The 16,564-nt window shown below is 33.3% G+C and overlaps 1 protein-coding gene across 1 annotated transcript in view; it reads right to left on the reverse strand.

Annotated features, from left to right (window-relative positions):
* Positions 1–16,564, reverse strand: part of MDGA2 (MAM domain containing glycosylphosphatidylinositol anchor 2) — an 871,541-nt gene that overhangs the window by 17,547 nt on the left and 837,430 nt on the right. Inside the window, exon 15 of the mRNA XM_004738721.3 lies at positions 5,717–5,847. Coding sequence (XP_004738778.1) covers positions 5,717–5,847 — 131 coding nt within the window. The remainder of the gene's footprint in view (positions 1–5,716; positions 5,848–16,564) is intronic.

Genomic DNA, 16,564 nt, shown 5'->3' on the forward strand with positions numbered 1-16,564 from the left:
AATATTAAAACTTCTCAAAACCTAATTTATATGCTAATATATTCTGTACAGTTTTTACTGTGCTTTCCTGGTATCACATACCAAAGCAAGCATTTTTGAAAAGCTCGACAGTTTACAAATGATTTTTGACTAAAAAATGCTTTGTCAGAAAAAAGTTCAAAACAACAAAAATCTCAAAACTAAAACAAAATAAAAGCAAAATATGGGGTAGGCTGATGTAGTTGTGTTTCATGTTTCCTTAAAAATCAAGTCTTAGAAATAACAGAAAGTCTTTAGACAACAGACCTAGTGTCAAAGAATAAAAGAACATAGAAATCCAAAGTAAAAATATGACTTTATTTATCTTATTTTTATTTATCTTATATTTATCTTATTTATCTTTATTTATCTTATTTTTATCTTTATTTAAATTAAGCTATTTAAATACTTAATACTATTCAATACTAATACTTATTTAATACTAAATTAATACTAATTTAATACTAAATTAAATACTATCTAATACTAATACTATTTAATACTAAATACTTAAGCTATTTACAATACTTCATTAAAAACTGATACTCTTTAAACAATTAAAAAAAAACCCAGAAAACAAAAACCAAAACTGCTCTTCTTCGATTTGCTTCCAATCAAGACAGATTGAACAGGAACCAGATCTATCCTTCCATCTGAAACAACCAAATAACTAGACAAAATATATGAAACAATAAACATCAGGTAATGAAGAACAATGATCAATGAGTGATGGGAATCAGAAAGGTGAGCCCCATGGTGCCCTACACAGAATTGATAGACAATGGTGCAAGCAGAAGATAGAGCTTGGTAGAAAATCTCGGAGGAGTTGGAGCGGAGGAGAGTTTAAGGACTCTGAGGCAGCTAGAGTGTGCAGGGTAGAATACAAGCAAGGACAGAGCTACAGAGATCATCAGAGGGTCTCCCTAAAGTATTTAGCAACATTCAGGACATGAATGTGCAGTAGTTACTACACAAGAACTGGGAAAAAATCAGAAAGATGCGCTAAAGTAATAGTACCCAGCCCACACGAGGGTTGGAAAGTCTCATAATTCATGGGGCATTGGACAGAGTACTCAGAAGACTCTTGCCTTGGTAGTGTGAAATAATTAGCCCTATATGAAACATTGCTTCTGTCTCTCCTAACAAAGCTTAAAAGCAAGACCAAAAAATGATTAAATTGTCTCCAAATAATTACATCCCAAACAAGTTCAAGAATATTTACAGAAATATAAAAATGACCAGCAAATTTTGTATTTTATAAAATCATAAGAACTTTAGCTATCGGGCGCCTGGGTGGCTCAGTGGGTTAAGCCGCTGCCTTCGGCTCAGGTCATGATCTCAGGGTCCTGGGATCGAGTCCCGCATCGGGCTCTCTGCTCAGCGGAGAGCCTGCTTCCCTCTCTCTCTCTCTGCCTGCCTCTCCATCTACATGTGATTTCTCTCTGTCAAATAAATAAATAAAATCTTTAAAAAAAAAAAAAAAAAAAAAAAAAAAAAAAAAAAAAAAACAAAAAAAAAAAAAAAAAAAAAAAAAAAAAAAAAAAAAGAACTTTAGCTATCAAAGTAAAATTCCAAGTGTCTGACACCCAATCAGATTACCAGACATGCAGAGAAGCAGAAAAATAACTTGTAATGAGGAGAAAAAAAAATCAGTCAAAACCAAGCAAGAGGTGACACAGATGTTAGCATTAGTGGGCAGTGATATTAAAACACCTATTAGAGGGGCGCCTGGGTGGCTCAGTGGATTAAAGCCTCTGCCTTTGGCTCGGGTTATGATCCCAGAGTCCTGGGATTGAGCCCCATATCTGGCTCTCTGCTCAGCAGGAAGCCTGTTTCCCCCTCTCTCTCTGCCTGCTTCTCTGCCTACTTGTGATCTCTGTCAAATAAATAAATAAAATCTTTAAAAAATATATTTTAATTTAAAAAACACCTATTATAACCGGGTTTCATATACTCAAAACATTAACTAGAGACGTGGAAAATATTTTTTCAAAGACTCAAGTTGAACGCACAGGGATGAAAAGTACAATGGTTGAGATGCAAAATACACTGAATGTGACTGACTGAAGGAAGATTAGGCATTGCAGAAGAAATGATTAGTGAATGTGAAGACAGAATAGAAACTATACAAAATGAAACACAAGTAAAAATAACACTAAAAAAGCATTAATCAGTTATATAACACCTCATATGTATGCACATGAATAAGGGGTCTTACATACATACATAAGGTGTTGGACTGGAGCCTCAAAGGAGAAGAGGAGGAACTAAAAATATTTGAAGAAACATTAGCCAGACAATGCTTAAGTTTAATAGAAACTATAAACTCACAGATCCAAGATCAATGAACCACAAGCACATGAAAAATGAAGAAAATGACATAAAAGCTTGTCACAGTTAAACTGCTCAAAACCAATGATAAAGAGAAAATCTTAAAAGAAACTGTTCACATTACATATAGAAGGATAAATATGAGTTTCAACAGATTTATTCTTAGAAATGATGCAAACAAAAGGACAGGAGAACATCTTTAAAGTTCGAAAGGAAAAACCAGAATACTACACTCAGAGAGAGGAAATATCTTTCAAAAAAATGAAGGTGAGATAGACTTTTTCAGAAGTACAAAAGGTGAAAAGAATTCATGTTTAGCAGACCCATACTACAATAAATGTTAAAAGAAGTCCTTCGAGCAAAATAAAATTGATACCAGATGGAAATATGCATCTACAAAAAGGAACAAAAAGCAATAGAAATGATAACTACTTTGAGCACCAACTATGCAAAAACCCAGTCTGATTTCTCAGTTGGAATGAGGGAAGGATTATAGTGAAGAGAGTTCTCCCAAGATTTGGCCTATTATGAAAAAGCTTTATTTATTTAAACACCATTGAACATCTGCTTTAAACATTCTTACAAATTTATTTTTTGTGAGTTTAATATGTAAGTCCCTGAGGCTACAGAAAATCTGTTGTCATTCGTAGTTGTAAAAATGTTCCACTCTGAATTTACACTGACCACATCCTTCCCGGTAACAAAAGACTAATTCAGGTCCTGAAATCCCTTCTTTAAATCAACACTATTGGTATCAAAACACAGGGGAGGAAGATGGGCCAAATAACAAAGAAAAGCAATTCCTTTCTATAAGATTGTAATCTCAAACTTAGAGCGGACCCACTGCCTCTCATTTCTTTCCTCTATGAAACCCCGTCAATGTTCCCCTTCTGGATTCTCTCTGTTGTGACATCCTGAATGCAGAAACATTCCCTTGCAAGAACAAAATGAACAAAATAAAATTAATGCTTTTTCTATGAAAAAATATTGAATAAAATAACTTTGCAGAAATATATTAATTTAATATCTGCTTGTAGGTCATTCTATTAATTGAGTAGTGAATCATTTTTTAAAGATTTTATTTATTTATTTATTTATTTATTTATTTATTTGAGAGAGAGAATGAAAGAGCGCATGAGCAGTGGGAGAAGAGCAGAGAGAGAAGCAGACTCATGGCTGAGTGGGGGGCCCGACATGGGGCTCGATCCCAGGATTCTGGGATCATGACCTGAGCAGAAGGCAGATGCTTAACCAAATGAGCCACCCAGGTGCAGTGTAGTGAATAATTTTAGTTCAGGTGCTGGTTTCCTAATTTCCTTACTACCTTATGCAAATCTCTCAAGAACAGATATTCTCTGCAATGACCAGCCCACTGGACTCAGCTTGCTTTACTATTTGAGTATTATGGTCTTTAAATTCTGTGGGCACCAAACTTTCCTGATCTCCCTCTCTTTAACACTAAAACATACTGAAAAATACTACTTAGGATTGAGCTCTTCTCCCATAGTTCATATTACTGGTTAGTGTTCTGTATGATTCCAGCATTTAATCACTGTTCACAAATGTACACTTTCCCTTGGAAATATCAACCACTTCCACATTTCTAGGTAGCACATGCACTCCAATGACTCACGAATGTCCATGTCCCCAAAGCTTCAGATCAACATATACAACAACCTCCACATTTTTAAAAGGATATTCCATAGGCATCTTATCAACATGTCCAAAACAGAAGTAATCATATTTATCCCTGAAGTTTGTCTCTTTTCCTCTTTGTTATGTAAGGTAATGTGTACCACAAGCATTGCCCCAGATTCCCTAGTTAGAGACTTTTAAGTCATTTATGGCTGCTTCCCAAATTTCTAACATAACAACAACAAAAAATGTTCTGCTGGTTTTTACACCTAAGGGTATCTTGAAATCATCCTTTTTTCTTTATACCACTTCCTTAGTTTGTCCCTTCAACACATTTTATGTGAACTTTACAGGTCCTAACTGGTTTGTCAATCCAGTTTTACCTCTTTGAGCCAGCAACATGACCACTGTACCCTGTCATCCCCAGAGCAAAATCTTCCAATGACCCCCCCATTACCCAAGCACCATGGGTTCCTTAACCTCAGCTCACTCCAGTCTGATTTCTCTTTATGTACCAAATTGCAGATAAAAGTTTTTCTGTTTCTCAGGCAAATCCTATGTACATCAGTGTCTGTTTACTCTAATCTCTGCTGCAATATTAATATTAGCTCTTTCTCTGCTTTGCAATCCCCCTCCTTGGCTCTAGTTTCACAAGTTTTACTTGACTTTCTTCTATACTCTTTTCATTGGTTGGGTGTGCTCAGAACCTTGTGCACACCTCTATTACTGCAATGTTTACAGTATGCAATGTAAGTGTTTATGTGTATATTTCTACCAATCTGAAATAAACAATCATTTTTAGATCTTCAACCTAGCAATGTTCCTGGCACACAGGAGTAGCTCAAAAAGTATTTATTGAACTGTTCATTATGGTAATAAGTGATTGTCTTGAAAGTGCTCAATTATTAAATTGATGTCTATGGCAATAAAGGACTATCCTGAACAGAACAGTAATAGAACTATTGTTTTAAGTACTTATTTTGTGTGTGTGTGTGTGGTGTGTATGTTTTGAAGTACATTGAAGAAATTGATGGTAGAAAAAAACACCCAACCTGAGTATATAAAATACACATACTATATATAGCTAATAAAATCACTAAAATCACATTATTTTCTCTACTGAAATAGTTTTGTGAAATATTGTCTCAAGCCATACTAGCCATTTTTAGTCATTAAAATTTCTATTATATATTTGTAGCTAACTTTCTTAATTCAGTTTACACTTACTTTTCTATATCAAAACAAAGAAAAAGAACTTCGAAGTTCTCTGACTTTGGTCATCAAAGTGATAAATCACTAAAATGACATTACCTCAGGGAGACACATTTTACTAAAGTATGTAAAATTCCATCAAGTAAAATTAAAACAGATTAATTGAGCTTTGACTATCCAATTTCCATTATTATAAGAACCTATGTTATTTATCTTCAGTAAACAAAGTATTATGTGATTTTACAGAAATGGCTTACATTTTCTCCTAGCAAGTCATTTGGATTTTGAAAGACTATTACTCAAACATATTATTTGATAGATTTTAATCAATAAAGAAAAGGGGAATTTTCTCTTCATAAAACAGCTTTTAAAACTAAAGAAAAACTTAATACTGTCATTTTGTGATGCCCATATCACAGAGTTTCTATACCTCCATATTCTTATGTTTGTTCAAGTTCTGCCTTTAACTTTATGCTCATGTGCAGCAGTCATTCCACAAAAATGATCGTTCTTTTCTTACCTGAAATGAAGTGATTGGATATATATTCACATGAGCTTCATTCCACCGCTGTCCTTTATTCCCACTCGAAGACCACAGTGGATTCTCTATTGTTGTCTGCCCTTTCAAACGCAGATAAACATTTAGAACACCTAAAAATAACAATGAAATTTTATTTTGTATATTCTTTTTTGTTTTACATTCGTTTCTCCTTGACCTAACACTTTCAAACTGTTAAAAATAAAATTTCTCAGAACCCTAATGTCTCTTTCTTTCTTCCACTCTTATTTCTAATTTTGCTTTTCTGACATTTAGAAGACCTCCAAAGACAATTGTGTCCTAATCCCTAGAATCTGTGAATGTTATTTTATATGATAGAAGCAGCTTTGCAGATGTGACCAAATTAAGTATCTTGAAATGGGGAGAGAGGCAGATTATTCTAGATTATCATGGTGGGTCTTAAATGTAACCCCATGTATCTTTATAAAATGGAGGCAGGAGATTTATAGAGGAGAGAAGAAGGTCATGTGAAAGAAAAAGAAGAGACTTTGTGGATGGTTTTGAAGATGTAGAAAGAAGCCACAAGCCAAATATAGGTAGCCACTAGAAGCTAGGAATGTATTCTCCCCTAGAGCCTTCAGAAGGACCTAGCCCTGCTGACACCTTTTTAGCCCCCTGATACTCATTTTGGATTTCTGTCTTCTAGAACTATAACATAATGCATTTGTGTTGTTTTAAGCCACACAGGCTGTGGTAACTTATCTGTTACAGCAGTGACAGGAAACTAATATAGCCTGTGTGTGTATCGAGTGACTTGTGCAAAGTCTGACTCTAAATGCCCTGTCCTATATTACCAGTTAGCATTTCCTTTTCAATTTACTTTTTAACCAAGTCTCTTTTCTCTTCTAAAAGAATTATGAAGATAAAATGAGAATACGTTTGTCTCATGATTTGATATACCTCTTTTCAACGGTTTCAGTTCTGCACATAGTAAAAATATTAGTCATGTTGATGATGTTAATACAACACGATATATGTTGAACACATACTCCAGATCCTATGAAGCTCTATTATAGAGAAAACTTTCAATGGTTAAGTAATATGCCCAATTCATACAGTAAGTAAATAGCAGAGGCAAAATTTGAACCCACAGTGTTCCAAAGTCTGATATATTGATCACTAAGCAATCAGTATTTTGATACACTTAAAAATTTTTTACTTTTATTTATTTTTATTATTATTATTTTTTAAGATTTTATTTATTTATCTGACAGACAGAGATCACAAGTAGGCAGAGAGGCAGGCAGAGAGAGAGAGGAGGAAGCAGGTTCCCTGCTAAGCAGAGAGCCCGATGCAGGGCTTGATCCCAGGACTCTGGGATCATGACGGGAGCCGAATGCAGAGGCTTTAACCCACTGAGCCACCCAGGCGCCCCTAAAAAAATTTTATTGAGATATAATTTACATGCAATAAAATTTTCTCATTTTAAATGTATAGGTCAATAAACTTTTGACTGGTATATACTGCAGGGTAAGCACTACTCGGTCAAGATACAGAACATTTCCATCTTCCCAGAAAGCTCCCTCACTTTCCTTTGTAGTTAATCTTCATACCCTTGTTCCTTTGCCACGCAACTGTTGATAAGACTTTCTTGACTAACCGATAATTTTTGCCTTTTCTAGAATTTCCTATTAATGCAATTATGCAGTAAGTATTTTTTGTGTGTCTGGCTACTTTTCCTCAGCATAATTTCTGTTATATTCATTGACGTATTGTGTTTGTCTTTTTAATTTTAGTATTTAAGTCATAGTTACTGTCGTTTTTTATATGTTTGTAATTAAGTGTACTATCTTTTTTGTTCTCTGCTTGTCCCCTCTGCTTTTTATTCCTTTGTGACTCCTTCCCTTCTTTCTTTTCAGCTGATTTTTTTTTTTAAGGTTTCATTTCTTGTACTCATTTTTGAATGTCTCTTTTTAATTGTGTTTTAGCAGTTGTTTCAGGTTAACAAGAGGCACTCATAACTTTTCATAGTCTAATTATAGTCAGTATTTCCTTCTTCATGCTCACAAATCATACAGCATACATGTTTTACTATGACCTCCCTCTTTTCTTTTCAAAGCTGATACTTTATATTCGCTATCTTACTTCATACGTGTAATAATCTTACAACAGTATAAATAATTTACCTGTCTTCTTTCTATTTTTAGAAGTAATTGTATCTTTTTACCTTTGCCTAAAATATAATCTCACCTTACAGTGAATAGTCAGATGTATTTTATACATTATAAGATGTATTTTATACATTATAAGAACATACAGTTTTAAAATTTTCCACTTATTTACCATTTTTGATGGTATTCATTTCTACCTGTAGTTCTGAGTTACAATCTAGCACCATGTCCCTTTGGCCTGAAGGACATCTTTTAGCACTTTTTGTAGTGGTGATTTGCTGGAGACAAAGTTTCTCAGATTTGTTTATATAAAAATAACTTCATTTCAATCATGTTTTTGTAAGACTTAAAATTCTTCCAATTTTTCCCTAAGCACTTGAATGTTGTTCTATTTTCTTCTCTATATTACGGTTTCTAATGTGAAGTCAGCCATCATTTTATCTTTTTCCCTTCTGTATTTTTTTTTTCTTTTCTCCTTCAGGCTGCTTTTGAGCATTTTTCCTTATCTTTGGTTTGCAGTAGTTTGATTATAGTGTGCCTAAATATCTTATGTAGGGTTTGCTGAATCTCTTTTAGCTTTCCTTTTATTTCTGCTTCATCTATTTCTTCTACTTTTTCAGACTCCAATTATATATATATATATATATATATATATATATATTATGCAATTTGATATTCTTTTACCAGAGGCAGTGTTCATTTTCCTCCAACATTTTCCCTTCATTTTTCAGGTTGGAAAATTTTGTCTATCTTCAAGTTTATTATCTATTTTTTTCCTTCTGCAATATGTTAAGTTCCTCCAGTAAATTCTTCATGTCTTGTCTACTACTTAATGGTACAAATCTTATTTGGCTCTTTTGTAAAATTTCTCTTTCTTTACTAGACTTCACTATCTGTCCAATTATAAAGACTCTATTTCCTATGATTCTTGCAATATATTTACTCTAATGTCATTGAACATATTTAAAATACCTTTTTTAAAAATTTTTTTTATCTGCTAAGTCTAATGTCTGGTCCTCTTCAGTTTCATTTTTATGGGTTGATTTTTTTTACTCTTTCATTGACTGTGGATCACATTTTCTGTTTCTTTGTCTATCTGGTGATTTTCACTAAATAATGGGCATTGTAGACATTACATTATGGAGATTTAGTTTTATAATCATTCTAAGAAGGCAGTTTTGTTCTAACAGACTATTCCATTACTGACTCATCATATTAAACTTGTATAGATAGGCTTGGCTTTATAGTAATAATACAGACCTGTGAAAAGCCCAAATTGTCACCCGAATCTCGTTAACTTTGTGGGAATCAACCTCCAAATCTGTCTAGACTCTGGATCTTTTTGGGGCTTAGACTTGGGCTTTTAAAGGAAAGGTCTACAGAGATCAGTACTTTAGGGTGTCACCCTAAGGGAGAGCCTGTTTTTTGTTTTGTTTTGTTTTTTGTTTGTTTGTTTGTTTGTTTAATGTTGTCAGAGGCTGTTAGGCTATCTCTTTACTCTAAAATGGCTTCAACTTCAATATTCCCTACTGTTCTTCCCCCAGGAGTCTTTGACCTGCCCATCTCTGTTCTGTTGTCAAGTCCACAAAACAATATGTTGCTATATTGTAAACCTTGGGTTTTTTTTTTTTACTATTACATAACTTAGCCTTTAGGCAAAGACATGTGGAACCCTATAGAAGTTTCTAGAGTCAACTCAGCATACCTCCTTTCTTTTACCCTGATTTACAGATTCTAACTACTTTAGTTGCCCAGTACTCTCATCTCTGCTTCCTGAACTCAGTGGCACCTCCATGTTCTGCTTGAATTCAAGAGCTCTGTGTTAGGGCCAGGAATTATTCTCAGGCAGAGGAAGGCTCCTGTAGACATTACCTCATTTTCACAGATCTGTCTTGCCCTGCCTCTTCTATTTTCTGAAAACCATTACTTACTGTCTTTAACCCATTTTGATAGTTGTTTATAGCAGAAGGATTTATCTGGAGCCGGTTAACTACTGTGTGGCTTCAAGACAGTCTTATTTTGATAACTTTTACAGATAATCATGTTATTACTAAAATCTATATCTATTTTCCATATAATATATACATTGGTTTACATGAATATTGCACACAAACATTGCAAAACAGGAAAAACAATATAAAAATCACTATTAAATTGGTCTCTCAAAGGTGGCCTCCTTAATATTTTGGTGTATGTTGCTCTAGTCATTTTTTTAAATGTATATCAAGATATGTACAATTAAATGGTATAGAGTAGTTCATCCTTCAGATTTTTAGAGCAATTTTATGTAATTCTTTACACATAAGCACACATATTCATATTAGACACAAACACATAAATATGAATACGTAATTTTTTTTCTTTTAAAGATTTCATTTATTTATTTGACAGAGAGCTCACACAAGCAGGCAGGTAGAGAGAGAGGGGGAAGCAGAGCAGACAGCCCGATGTGGGGCTTGATCCCAGGACCCCGAGATCATGACCTGAGCCGAAGGCAAAGGCTTAACCCACTGAGCCACCAGGTGCCCCAAATATGTACTTTTTAAAACAACAACAAAACCCCCTGCATTCCTAACATCACCGGTCCCTAGCTGGCTGACTTCGGCTTAGTCTCTTAATCTCTCTGCTTCAATTTCCTCATCACACAAGTGATGATGATAATAATAACTGGCATAAGCTTTTGGTGAAAATTAAAATGAGTTAAAGTATGTAAACTGTACATCATGTTTCATCCTAGTCCTCACTGTGTTTTACTATCATATATCAAGATAGTCCAATAATATTTCTCTATTTCTCTGTTGATGCAGTAGATTGTACTAGTGCGCTTCTTAATGTGGAACTAGGATTGTATACCAGGAACTAATTTTACTTGGTATTGGACTAGTACTCTTTAATTCCATTTGCTAGTATTGTACTTAGGGATAATACATGCATATGTATACATAATGTTTTCCAGCTTTCTTTCTTTCTTTTTTTTTTTTTGTTTTATCTTGTTGCTTGTTCACTTTTGCTTCAGAATCTACTTTCTTGTATTTTTTCCCCTTCAGTATAAGAAAGAATCTCAGGTTTGTCTTCCATAGTACTGATTTTAATTTCTAGTGTATGTTCTCCTGTTTCTAATGTCATCTTTACTTGGCTATTATTTATGATGCTACATTCCTCTCTGATCTCATAAAGCTCCCCCTTATTTTAATCTTTTATTCAGGTCCTTTTTTTCAATTCATCAGTTGTATCATTCTTATTTTTTGTTGTTTAATAAAGTTCACATTCTTATGAAGAATTTGTTGGAAGCTATAAAGCTTATACAGAATAAATTTTACTTTCACCTGAACTGTAAGTTTTTTTTCAGTAGTGTGTGCTTCCTTTACTATGTGCATGTTAGCTCTGCTTTTTTCTATGGAATCCTCAGTAGAGCCTTATTATTTCAATCTTTCTTTCTCTCTTATTTAATCCTCTTTATTCATCCTTAAATAATGTGAAGTAATCTTCTGACATTTTCCCCCAAACAATTTTATGGGGCTTATTTTATATCCACAGGATAGGTGTGGATTTTGTTAGCTTCTCCTATAAGATCTAAAGCTGAAGAACAGGTTAATGTGAGATTCACTACTATATCAAGATTTAGCAATCTGAGAATAGTGGAAAAACATTCATGTCTTTGAGCCATTTAAGAGTTGAACTTTCTAGGACTTTCCCATTGTGCTCAATGATCCACTATGGTAAGAAGTAGCTTTCTGAATCCATCTTTCTATTTTTCTTTTTAAATATTCAGTGTGGTTCAATTTTTTTTGCCCCGTTGGTCCTGGAATCTTGTACATCAGAAAGGCAAACTTGTGCCAAAAGGAAAGGCCACTGCAGGACATATTTCTGTGTGATGTAACTGCATTCTATTTTTGAACATAATCTACAACAGGGAGGGATTCAATGAAATCAAACCCAAGTAAATAACAAATTATGTTAAACATTAAATAAAGTTATAATACTTTCTGAATCCCTTAGTTGTCATTGGACTCACAAAGTGGTGTAAGCATACATCTTTCTGACATTATTTGAAGAAACAGTCTGTATGTGCATTAGATAGAAAAGGACCTTCTCATCTATTCCATAGCCTGTGTCTGCCACAGCCTATGGCTGTATCAGTGGTAACTTATTGGGTTGTGCTGTGACAGTCTCAACTGATTTATCTAACTGAACTGCCTTACAGAAAGGAAAATATCAGTTATCTTTTTTTTTTTAATTTCTTAAATGTAAGACCTAGCTTCTCTTTCTAGTAGAAGTCCTTCGATATCTTGCATGAAAAGAATGAAGGATGCTCTCTCTAAGCTATGAAGGGAGTTCACGTTTTTCCGTACTTTAAAAGTTACCAGTAGATGCGAGGTAAATTTAACTGTGAGGTAAATGTAACTGTGAGGTGTTAATGTAAACAGAAGGGAATGAATTATCACTAGTTATTTTAATTGAAGTGACAGGAATCAATCCTGTCATTGAATCAATGCATGGAAATTTGTGTCTTTTTAGATTAGTTGTAATTGGGCCAAAAATGTAGCATATATTATGTCTTTCAGAATTTACTTAAAATAGAAAATAGATACTTTAATAAAATACACATTTATACCTATCTATATCTATCTATATGACTTTCCATTATTATATCAATAATGTTAAGTTATTATATCAGGATCAAATATATTTTTTTCTCAGGGAGTATGCTTTCCCTGTGATCATGTTTATATTTTTAATTAATAATTCTTTTTTTTAAAGATTTTATTTATTTATTTATTTAACAGGCAGAGAGGCAGACAGAGAGAAGTGGAAAGAGTCTCCCTGCTGAGCAGAGAGCCTGATGCAGGGCTCGATTCCAGGACCCTGGGATCATGACCTGAGAAGAAGGCAGAGGCTTTAACCCACTGAGCTACCCAGGCACCCCTAATATTTCCTTTTAACATATGCAATAAAAATTCAAACTTGAATTATTTGAATTTATGTTTATTGAATATATACTATGTGAAAAATATTTGTCCTAGGTCTAAAGAAGCTAGGTCTGATTATGCTAGATTTGAATTTGTTTTTGAATAGATTATATGAACTATAGTCAAGTGTGACTGAATTTTATTGTAAAAGCAAGCATAACTTATTTAAAAAGATACTGAAAGTATAACTGACTGAAATGAATTCCTTAAAATATCTTATAATTTAAAAGTCTTATTCTTATGCACCTAGTATTAATTATACTCCTTTATCTATGAATCCAAACTATTGATTCACTGACCTATTTTATGCTGAAAGCAATATTAACAGATAAATGACTTTAGAACCTTTTTAAAGCAAGTTCCCAGCTTTTTAAGTTTGTAAGAGAGAATTCAGTGACAACAGTTATATAAACTCATGTTCAGGGCATTTAGGTCAATGAAATTAGAGCTTGTGAAACAGAATAAAGCAATTCAAGAGAAGTTAGATTCAGCAAAGCTGATTCAGCAGATTATTATAGTATTATAGTAAGAAAATTCTAGAGTGAGTATGATGGATTGTGTTCATACCCTTTACAAGTAATTTCAAGTCCTTAGAGGCACTGTGTTTATGCTTGAGTAGGCACCAGGTATCAATAGGTAAGAATTTAATCAACGTCAAGGATTTTCAAATGCTACATAGTCCCATGATACAAGTTTGAAGTTGCTAAGCAAAACTTAACTGTCTTTTTCTTCCTTTTGGTTTCCTAATTCTCATTTTTTGATCATCTCCTTCTAGAGTCAGGTGCAAGACCTCGAGAGAACTGACCTCATGTTAGGGACCATGGTCAGAAAGTCTAAATGACTGAAGTGCTGTATTATCTCATGGGCAGTGACCAAAGTTTTGGAGTTATTTATGGCATTGGGAAATCACAAGATTTCACAGAAATTACTCTATAATATAGTTTGCATCAATATTATTTATAATTATTATTACCTAGTTCTATTCTCTAAGTCATTAACATAATTTTACTTTTAACTATTTATTATAAATATATATTTTATATAAATAACTCACATATATGTCCTAAAATGTGCATACATATTTCTTACAGATACTTGAATTTATCAGGCTCATAGAAGTTAATTTGTAATTTGGTTTACTCTAAGGCCTAGGGATTACTTGATCATAAATCACATTTTTATTCTAATCGGTAATACGGACATTAATTTGTATTCCACATTTCATGGAAGAAGTGGATGTGCCCAAATTACCTAGCTTCAGGCAAGAGCTATGTATACTGATAGGTAATTGTTAGCATCATTTGTTTTTTACACACAGACAAAAGTGGAAAATTATAAAATCATTAATTTCTGCTTGAACAGAAATGGCTATGTATATCTGCTGTTATTTTTCAATATATAATTGCAATGATACATTAAATAAAAAGTATCAGTTCACTTTCTCTAGTCATTACCATGCCTTGTATCCTGTTGAATCACAACATTCGTGTACAGTGAGTTTTCCTATAACATAGCCTTCATCAGGCTTTCTATTTCCCTGATATATGTCAGATCCCTTACGTAGACTCTGACACTCTTTGATTCCACCACTTCCCTTTCGCTGCTGTAAGAGCACTATTTTCCATCCTAACGTGCGGCTCTTCTCACATTTGTAACCTTTGCTTTCTGCTTAAAAAATACTTTTTCAGATGGTTTGTATTTTTTTCACTTCCACAGAAAACTTATTTTAACTTTGCTGTTTTCAGGGTTCTCTCCCTTGTTCACCTATAGCACAGGATTGTCATTCATTTTGATGACTATTACTTTCTGGTTTTTATTTTATTCAGTAATTTATTATCCTAAATGTGATGACAAATTATTTGGTGGATAGAGACCTTTTACAATAATTCTTTCTTATTTTCTATAGAATCCTATATACCACTAAGCCCACAGCATGTGCAGTTCATTCTGTTGACCAGAAATGAGAGAATTCAAGACCTAAGGCCAAAAATAATCACTATAAATCTATACTTTTAGTAAAGTTAGTTTAAAAAGTTTGGTACATTGGGTGAGAAACAAAAGCAAGTCAACCCATTTGGTTACCATTAATTCAACTGATGAAATAACATTCTTTATTTATTACACTAAGAATTAGACCTGTATATTTTGAAATACCAGCCTTTCTCCATCATATCACTAATTTCATTTAAATATCTCAGCTTCTACTATTCATTGTTTGAGTAATAAATAAATAGGAGGAGAGTAAACTTAGGGATTGTTGGTCGTCCAAAACACATACTTAAAAGGTAAGTGCACTAGATATTGCATATGGTCTTATTAGAGGGTCTGTGACAAGTATGTGTAATAATACATTTCAATAAGTGGTTGTAAATCATGGCTAGGTTCTATCCACCCCCATTTGAAAAAAAAATACATCTTAATTCAACAAAGCTATTTACTCAATGAATGTCTTTCATACCGATGCTGGCATTATCAGTATTAAATACAAACAGGATTTTATTGAAAAAAGCTCAAACTGTCTTTCCTATAATGTCTAACTCCAAGGGAAAATAATGTGAGCAGATTTCCTATTTGAAGAACATATTTGGGATATAAGCAAAAACCTTTCTTTTTTTACTAAACAGAAGAAATATGGTCTTTAACCAAAATGAGAATAAAAAATCAGACTCCTAGAACTAGGTAAAAGCTTATCACCATTGCCTTCTCTATAGCTTATAGAAAAGTCTCCATTTTAAAAATTTTGAATGTCGGCACTGAGAAAGTTTTAATTTACTCTTGCTAAAAATTAACCCAAGATATTTTATTAAGATAAATTTAATTAGAAGTTAATAACAGATTTCTTAAGTTCTATTTCTGTATTCTGTTAGTCAGTCATAAAGTGACATACCTAGACCATGATACAGTAGCTCAAGACATGACCTGTAATGTATTATGGTCAGTCAGTATATAAAATTTTTATTTGATCAAGTTTTATATCTTTCTAAAAGTACCAAATGAAGACATTTCCCATTATACTACTAAGGGTACTTTGATAAACATAAATTTCTCTTTGAATTAGTCGTTAAAAAATATGTGACATTTTTGCTTTCCTCTAGGCTTTAGTTGCCAGAACACTTAGACTCAAATACAAATTAAGTCAATGATTAACTTCTATTTTTCCCCCAATATATTCTATAAAGTCTTTGTGAAATGACCTTCTGCTTCCAATCTACACCAGTACTTTTAACCTCCTTGCTTTGTTTTTCTTCTAGCACACTCAGAAGCTTAAATATCTAGTGTAAATTATTATTTTTTTTAATATATTGAGTCTTTATTGTTTCAGAGGATCAAACAGAAAGGAATCATGATTGCTGCTCTCCAGGAGCTTAGAGTCTAGCAGAGGTCTGGGGGACAATTATTATGATAGAGATGTGCACCAGGTGTTATGGGAACAAAAGGAGCAAGAGGATGAGGAAAAATCTCAGCGATGTCCCTGAGTTTGTTTCTGAAAGAAAACTATGAGTTATTTAGATGATTTAAGAGGGGAAGAAACACTTATTCTATCATGTGATTTAAAAATACTCATTTGCTTAATTAGGATTTATGTAGTGGGTAAATAAATGTTTACATTTGCAGAGCACCATGTGATGGGGAGGACCTTGTTTCATGTAGTTCAGCAGAACAAAGATAAAGTCTTAAAAAAGGCCCCAGATATAAGTCAGTTCAGTTTGAGGGACTTCATGCATGGC

The sequence above is a fragment of the Mustela putorius genome, unplaced genomic scaffold, assembly GCF_011764305.1.
Source record: "Mustela putorius furo isolate JIRA1106 unplaced genomic scaffold, ASM1176430v1.1 tig00000129_pilon_pilon_pilon, whole genome shotgun sequence".
Taxonomy (NCBI): Eukaryota; Metazoa; Chordata; class Mammalia; order Carnivora; family Mustelidae; genus Mustela; species Mustela putorius.